Below are 8,823 nucleotides of genomic sequence, written 5' to 3'. Positions count from 1 at the left end.
AGGGTGGTGAGGGACCCCAGGGACCAGCAGTATGGATATCTAGGGTCAGGTATCCAGCTCGGCGCATAGGTGTGGAACCTATCTAGGGTGGTGAGGGACCCCAGGGACCAGCAGTAGGGACACCTAGGGTCAGGTATCCGGCTCGGCGCATAGCTGTGGAATCTATCTAGGGTGGTGAGGGACCTCAGGAGAACCAGCAGTAGGTTTGGTCAGGGGTCACCATCTCCCCCTTCCCTAGATGTAGGGGTCCCCTTCCTTCCCTTACCTCGCCGCTCGGTTGGTACTTCCCCGTACCTAGCGTGACAAATACTAGACAAGCAGGGCGCTGTTTGAAAGAAGCAGCCATAGGACTAACCTGCAGTACCAGCTATCACCTATAGATGGGGGCAGAGTGCCACTTCTAAAAGTAACATCTAAAACTTTCCCAAGTTGCAATCTTCGGTGACGGATCCTCTATAATTACATTTTTACATCTTTTGACTGTAAATGGTGCGTAGTATAATGAATGGACGGACTGAAGAGATCTCAGAGCTGCCTGAATGCTGCGCCTGAACACAAAGCACTGCCACTAATTAGCGTCACCTACGCACTGACTCCGCTAATAAGTTTCGTGGACGCCTGCCAAATCTGAAACGTATCCTCCGATTATATCCAGTCAGTACTCATTATTACGGGTTTTGAGTCGAATCCTGCACCTCTTGTTATATTTGGGTGTCTGGTTTTATATATGGATGTATAGATGACGAAACGCTGCAGCTGGTCTCATATTCCTTTACTTAAAGAGGTCCTGCTGAACATGATGTACTACCTGTGGAAAGCATGTTATGTTATAGAGGACGGAGAGCTGAGCAGATTGATATATAGTTTTATGGGAAAATATTCAGTAGAACTTCCTGAAATTAGCTTTTTTCCTCCAGTGCTTAGTAGTCCAGTGGGCGGTCTCACTCTATAAGTCCCGCCTACTGCATTCGGAGGTCAAAAGAAAGCAAAAATTTACAGGCTCTACTGAATATTTACCCACAAAGTTATATATCAATCTGCTCAGCTACTCCGGCTCTATAACCTGCTGTTGATAGAATCAATGTCATAGTTAAAATGGTATGATCCCTTTAAGTAAAGTATTTTGCCTACAACATGACTTTAGACCAGCATTCTTCCCAAAACTGATGAAATTGGGTTAAGCTTTGTGTAGGGTCTGAAGGCAGCAAAGGATGACAAAGGGATTCTGAATTGGGGTCTTCACAATACTGCAGACCCCCCCCTAATTAAAGGGGTGGTGCAGCCTTTCACCCGATCTGACATCCGTGTGTTGTTGATATTGTTATCTCTTCCCTGCAGATGAGGCAACACTTTATAGAACAGCCACAAGGATGACGTAATTCTCGTAGCAAAACAGGTCATCTGGCGGAAGCTGTGATTGCACCATCAGCAAACAACTTATGAAATTAATGTGTTCTGCCCCTTTAATTAGAGGGTAAGTCCATTCATAATTTAAGGGGTTGTGACGCAAAACAAAAAACACATTTATCTACTACTTGCAGGATAGATGATAACTGATATATAGTTTTATAGGAAAATCTTCAGTAGAACTGCTGAAATTTGCTTATAAGTCCAGTGGGCGGTCTCATGGCATGACTGACAACAGGAGACCGCCCACTGGACTCCTAACCCTAAAGGAAGCAGAAATTTACAAGTGCTACTGAATCTTTTCCCACAAAGTAATATATCAATCTGCTCAGCTACTCCGGCTCTATAACCTGCTGCCAATAGATTTGTCATTGGTCAAAGGACAATCGCTTTTGCGCAGTTTGAATGAACTGGTCATTACACATGTGCACGACGCGCGTTTCAGTCTATTTGTGATTGATGGAAGCAGCACTGAAATTGGTTATTTACATCACTGTCTAGAGGTTATATGAGATCATAGTCCACCAGTCCAATTAGATTCCCCTGAGATGAAGCTTCCCCCTGTACTCACTGTCGCCCCCTGCTGACTGATATGACATTGTATAACATACCTACAATAGTAAGTATTCAGCTTAAATGGAATCTGTCAGCAGGAGTTTGCTATGTATTCTAAGAGGGAGCATTATGTAGGGATAGAGACCCTGATACCAGTGATGTGTCACTTATTAGGCTATGCGTTGTTTCAATAAAATCATTCTTTTATCAGCAGGAGATTATCACTGTAGAACTAGGTGTATTTTAACTCGTAGTCAACTGCTGTATGTCCCCACCACTGTTTGCCAAGCAAAGCAGTAGTGTGGGCAGGGTTATACAGGGCTCAGAATCTGCTTTCTGCCTATGCACAGTATACACAGAAAACTGCAAGGCGGTAGTGTGGGCAGGGTTATACAAGGCTCAGCATTTGCTTTCTGCCTAGGCACAATATACACAGAAAGCTGCAATGCGGTAGTGTGGGCGAGGTTATACAGGGCTCAGCATCTGCTTTCTGCCTATGCTGTGTATACACAGAAAGCTGCAAATAAGTGGTGTGGGCAAGGTTATACAGGACTCAGCATCTGCTTTCTGCCTATGCACAGTATACACAGAAAGCTGCAAACCGGTAGTGTGTGAGGGGTTATAAATGGCTCAGCATCTGCTTTCTGCTTATGCACAGCATACACAGGAAAGCTGCAAAGTGCTAGTGTGAGTGGGGTTATTCACAACTCAGCATCTGCTTTCTGCCTATGCACAGTATACACAGGAAAGCTGCAAAGTGCTAGTGTGAGTGGGGTTATTCACGACTCAGCATCTGCTTTCTGCCTATGCACAGTATACACAGGAAAGCTGCAAAGTGGTAATGTGAGTGGGGTTATACACGACTCAGCATATGCTTTCTGCCTATGCAGAGTATACACAGAAAGCTGCAAAGCGGTAGTGTGGGCGGGGTTATACAGGGCTTAGCATCTACTTTCTACCTGTGCACAGTATACACAGAAAGCTGCAAATAAGTGGTGTGGGCAAGGTTATACAGGGCTCAGCATTCTGAGCTCTGCTAGATCTGTGAAACTCTAATTGTAGCAAAATGATACCAAGGAGACCAACAAGTGACACATCCCTGGAATCGGTGTTCCCTACATCATGCTGCTCTCGGACTACATAGCAAAAACCTGCTGACAGATTTCCTTTAAGCATTTTATTTCACCTCACCCCAGACATTCATTCTATGGAGGAGGCCTCCCCATAGATAGTGTTCCTAAGATCTTGGATCTGGCATTAATGGGGGCAGATGAAGGTAAGGGAGGGGGGGGGGGAAATGCAATGAAGTGAGAGATGGAGGCCAATGGGCAAGAGACTATGGTGTCAAAGTTGCCTATAACCTTCAATGACCTCACTGCTTCACCACCGTGCGGAGCTGCCGCCCCACCACCGTGCGGAGCTGCCGCCCCACCACCGTGCGGAGCTGCCGCCCCACCACCGTGCGGAGCTGCCGCCCCACCACCGTGCGGAGCTGCCGCCCCACCACCGTGCGGAGCTGCCGCCCCACCACCGTGCGGAGCTGCCGCCCCACCTACACCCCACCTACTGTCTCCTCCCCAAAATCCTTTAGGATGTAAGCCCGCAAGGGCAGGGCCCTCTTCCCCCTGTGCTAGTCTGTCTATTGTAACGTGTACATGTATTCTGTATGTAACCCCCTCATGTACAGCACCATGGAATCAATGGTGCTCTATAAATAAACAATAATAATAATAAAAGTTCTCCCAGTGTTTGCGGGGGTTTCCTCCGGGTTCTCCACTTTCTTCCACATTCCAAAGACATACAGATAGAGAATGTAGATTGTGAGCCCCGATGGGGACAGTGATGGTGATGATGTAAAGCGCTGCGGAAACTAATGGGTCTATATAAGAGAGTAAAAAAAAAAACCATATAAATTAAAACAATTCACCTTAGAAAAAGCATGTATGTACACAGTGACTGCACCAGCAGAATAGTGAGTGCAGCTCTGGAGGATAATACAGGAGGTAACTCAGGATCAGTAATGTATGTACACAGTGACTGCACCAGCAGAATAGTGAGTGCAGCTCTGGAGTATAATACAGGAGGTAACTCAGGATCAGTAATGTATGTATACAGTGACTGCACCAGCAGAATAGTGAGTGCAGCTCTGGAGGATAATACAGGAGGTAACTCAGGATCAGTAATGTATGTACACAGTGACTGCACCAGCAGAATAGTGAGTGCAGCTCTGGAGTATAATACAGGAGGTAACTCAGGATCAGTAATGTAATGTATGTACACAGTGACTGCACCAGCAGAATAGTGAATGCAGCTCTGGAGTATAATACAGGAGGTAACTCAGGATCAGTAATGTATGTACACAGTGACTGCACCAGCAGAATAGTGAGTGCAGCTCTGGAGGATAATACAGGAGGTAACTCAGGATCAGTAATGTATGTACACAGTGACTGCACCAGCAGAATAGTGAGTGCAGCTCTGGAGTATAATACAGGAGGTAACTCAGGATCAGTAATGTAATGTATGTACACAGTGACTGCACCAGCAGAATAGTGAATGCAGCTCTGGAGGATAATACAGGAGGTAACTCCGGATCATTAATGTATGTACACAGTGACTGCACCAGCAGAATAGTGAGTGCAGCTCTGGAGTATAATACAGGAGGTAACTCAGGATCAGTAATGTAATGTATGTACACAGTGACTGCACCAGCAGAATAGTGAATGCAGCTCTGGAGGATAATACAGGAGGTAACTCCGGATCATTAATGTATGTACACAGTGACTGCACCAGCAGAATAGTGAGTGCAGCTCTGGAGTATAATACAGGAGGTAACTCAGGATCAGTAATGTAATGTATGTACACAGTGATTGCACCAGCAGAATAGTGAGTGCAGCTCTGGAGTATAATACAGGAGGTAACTCGGGATCAGTAATGTAATGTATGTACACAGTGACTGCACCAGCAGAATAGTGAATGCAGCTCTGGAGGATAATACAGGAGGTAACTCAGGATCAGTAATGTATGTACACAGTGACTGCACCAGCAGAATAGTGAGTGCAGCTCTGGAGTATAATACAAGAGGTAACTCAGGATCAGTAATGTAATGTATATACACAGTGATTGCACCAGCAGAATAGTGAGTGCAGCTCTGGAGCATAATACAGGATGCAAGTTAGGAATAAGTAATGTAATGTATGTACACAGTGACTACACCAGCAGAATAGTGAGTGCAGCTCTGGAGTATAATACAGGAGGTAACTCAGGATCAGTAATGTATGTACACAGTGACTGCACCAGCAGAATAGTGAGTGCAGCTCTGGAGTATAATACAGGAGGTAACAGGATCAGTAATGTAATGTATGTACACAGTGACTGCACCAGCAGAATAGTGAGTGCAGCTCTGGAGCATAATACAGGATGCAAGTTAGGAATAAGTAATGTAATTTATGTACACAGTGACTACACCAGCAGCATAGTGAGTGCAGCTCTGGAGTATAACACAGGAGGTAACAGGATCAGTAATGTAATGTATGTACACAGTGACTGCACCAGCAGAATAGTGAGTGCAGCTCTGGAGCATAATACAGGATGCAAGTTAGGAATAAGTAATGTAATGAATGTACAAAATTAGTCTGCTTCTCATAAAGGTTATGTCCATAAATCTGCATTACTTGGAATAATTGGTCAATATTCTCATTTCCAACCAATAGGAAGACACAGATTGTTTGCCGGTTTCCTAACTGTTGGGTCATGCCCAGCCCCCTCCACACACCCCTCACTCCCCAGGACTCCCGCCTCCTGCTCTGCCAGGGATCAATAACCAAAGTTGGATTTTTAGTTTGTCCGGTGCGGATCCAGAGACTGAAACATCGTCACTCAGCAGCGATCTTCTCCTGGCGCAGTATGGCGCACCCGCTCCTCCCATTGCTGGTGCTACTTGTGCCCTTGCCGGGGCTTTCCGTGCCATGGACGACATCGGAGGTACTTTGTGTTTTACGAAATTTCCCATGTTTACAGTCCCCTTTTTGGAATATGACCCTTGCCTCCAGACCATGTTGTGCTACAACCATCAAAAAGCCGTACCCAGTCAAAAAGCAAAAAGAAAAGTTTTGCTTTTTGTCTTTTACCTTTTTTGTCTTTTACCTTTTTTTTTTTTTTTTTTAGATATTCTTGAAAACATTACACCCGGATGATCTGATTTCATATTTTGGCCGGGAAAATGTTTCAGGTAACTTTATAAAAAAGAACTAAATTAAATTTATTTTATTTTCTGTGTAATTTTGTGTATTTTATGTGTATGACATCCGGCTTTTAGTAGAAATGTCATTATATTGTGACTGTGAACATTCTGTCGTCCTGACTTGTAAGAATCTGTCACAGTAACTTTGTTTCCTGGAACGCTGGGGAGATTTTTACAGGTTTCATTACATTTTGTCACCATTTTTGTTGTTTAGCGTTTGAGGTGGATCTGGGGGATCTGGCGTGTCGTCACTGCGAGGAAGGAGCCGCTCTGCCCTCTCCATGTGCAGATGCTTGTACCCTGCAAACATCTCAGCAGAGATACCTCTTCACGTTTCCCGAGGAAGAAAGGCTTATTACTACAGAACGGTTTCTAAATGCCTCCTTCCGCCATCTGCACCGAATCTCCTCCGGATCAATGGGAACCATTCTGCATCCAGAGGGCGCCAGATCTGCGATCACGTACTGCAATGGAGAGCTAGTGGGTTACATCCATATCATTCACTGGACCTTGTACCTTTCTATAGAACTCACTGCAGAAACTGGCATTGCCCAGTATAGTAACTAAGAGTCTCTCTCCCACTCTCTCTCGCTCCCACTTTCCCTCTCTCCCACTCTCTCTCTCTCTCTCTCTTTCTCTTCCCCACGCTCCCTCTCTCCCACTCTCTCTCCCACTTTCCCTCTCTCTCTCTCTCTCTCCCTCTCCCCCACTCTCCTTTTCTCCCACTCTCGCGCCCACTTTCCCTCTCTCCCACTTTCCCTCTCTCTCTCTCCCTCTCCTTCTCTTCCCCACTCACCCTCTCTCCCACTCTCCTTTTCTCCCTCTCTCTCTCTCCCACTCTCCTTCTCTCCCACTCTCTCTCTCTCTCTTCCCCATTCTCCCACTCTCCCACTTTCTCTCTCTCTCTTCCCCATTCTCCCACTCTCCCACTTTCTCTCTCTCTCTTCCCCATTCTCCCACTCTCCCACTTTCTCTCTCTCTCTCTCTCTTTCTCTTCCCCATTCTCCCTCTCTCCCACTCTCCCACTTTCTCTCTCTCTCTCCCACTCTCCCACTTTCTCTCTCTCTCTCTTCCCCATTCTCCCACTCTCCCACTTTCTCTCTCTCTCTCTCTTTCTCTTCCCCATTCTCCCTCTCTCCCACTCTCCCACTTTCTCTCTCTCTCTCCCACTCTCCCACTTTCTCTCTCTCTCTTCCCCATTCTCCCTCTCTCCCACTCTCTCCCTCTCCCACTCTCCTTCTCTCCCACTCTCTCTCTCTCTCTCTTCCCCATTCTCCCACTCTCCCACTTTCTCTCTCTCTCTCCCACTCTCTCTCCCACTCTCCCACTTTCTCTCTCTCTCTTCCCCATTCTCCTTCTGTCCCACTCTCTCTCTCTCTCTCTTCCCCATTCTCCCACTCTCCCACTTTCTCTCTCTCTCTCTCCCACTCTCTCTCCCACTCTCCCACTTTCTCTCTCTCTCTTCCCCATTCTCCTTCTGTCCCACTCTTTCTCTCTCTCTCTTCCCCATTTTCCCTCTCTCCCACTTTCTCTCTCTCTCTCTTCCCCATTCTCCCTCTCTCCCACTCTCCCACTTTCTCTCTCTCTCTTCCCCATTCTCCCACTCTCCCACTTTCTCTCTCTCTCTCCCACTCTCTCTCCCACTCTCCCACTTTCTCTCTCTCTCTCTTCCCCATTCTCCCTCTCTCCCACTTTCTCTCTCTCTCTCCCACTCTCTCTCCCACTCTCCCACTTTCTCTCTCTCTCTCTTCCCCATTCTCCCTCTCTCCCACTTTCTCTCTCTCTCTTCCCCATTCTCCCTCTCTCCCACTCTCTCCCTCTCCCACTCTCTCTCTCTCTTTCTCTTCCCCATTCTCCCTCTCTCCCACTCTCTCCCTCTCCCACTCTCCTTCTCTCCCACTCTCTCTCTCTCTTCCCCATTCTCCCTCTCTCCCACTCTCTCTCTCTCTCTCTTTCTCTTCCCCATTCTCCCTCTCTCCCACTCTCTCCCTCTCCCACTCTCCTTCTCTCCCACTCTCTCTCTCTCTTCCCCATTCTCCCTCTCTCCCACTCTCTCTCTCTCTTCCCCATTCTCCCTCTCTCCCACTCTCTCTCTCTCCCATTCTCCTTTTCTCCCACTCTCTCTCCCACTCTCCCACTTTCTCTCTCTCTCTTCCCCATTCTCCCTCTCTCCCACTCTCTCTCTCTCTCTCTCTCTCTCTCTTTCTCTTCCCCATTCTCCCTCTCTCCCACTCTCTCCCTCTCCCACTCTCCTTCTCTCCCACTCTCTCTCTCTCTTCCCCATTCTCCCTCTCTCCCACTCTCTCTCTCTCTTCCCCATTCTCCCTCTCTCCCACTCTCTCTCTCTCCCATTCTCCTTTTCTCCCACTCTCTCTCCCACTCTCCCACTTTCTCTCTCTCTCTTCCCCATTCTCCCTCTCTCCCACTCTCCCACTTTCTCTCTCTCTCTTCCCCATTCTCCCTCTCTCCCACTCTCTCCCTCTCCCACTCTCCTTCTCTCCCACTCTCTCTCTCTCTCTCTCCCATTCTCCTTTTCTCCCACTCTCTCTCCCACTTTCTCTCTCTCCCACTCTCTCTCTCTCCAACTATCCCTTTTTCTCTCCCACTCTCTCTCCCACTCT

The 8,823-nt window shown here is 47.2% G+C and overlaps 1 protein-coding gene across 1 annotated transcript in view; it reads left to right on the top strand.

Moving 5' to 3' along the window:
* Nucleotides 1-1,407: 1,407 nt before the first annotated feature.
* Nucleotides 1,408-8,823, top strand: part of ADAMTS13 (ADAM metallopeptidase with thrombospondin type 1 motif 13) — a 44,975-nt gene continuing 37,559 nt past the window's right edge. Inside the window, exons 1-4 of the mRNA XM_075324676.1 lie at nucleotides 1,408-1,474; nucleotides 5,673-5,943; nucleotides 6,127-6,190; nucleotides 6,417-6,682. Of these exons, the coding sequence (XP_075180791.1) occupies nucleotides 1,440-1,474; nucleotides 5,673-5,943; nucleotides 6,127-6,190; nucleotides 6,417-6,682 (636 nt within the window). The 5' untranslated portion in view covers nucleotides 1,408-1,439. The remainder of the gene's footprint in view (nucleotides 1,475-5,672; nucleotides 5,944-6,126; nucleotides 6,191-6,416; nucleotides 6,683-8,823) is intronic.

Source organism: Anomaloglossus baeobatrachus, chromosome 9, assembly GCF_048569485.1.
Source record: "Anomaloglossus baeobatrachus isolate aAnoBae1 chromosome 9, aAnoBae1.hap1, whole genome shotgun sequence".
Lineage (NCBI taxonomy): Eukaryota > Metazoa > Chordata > Amphibia > Anura > Aromobatidae > Anomaloglossus > Anomaloglossus baeobatrachus.
Note: the sequence above shows the minus strand (reverse complement) of the source record. Positions and strands in the feature narration are given on the sequence as shown.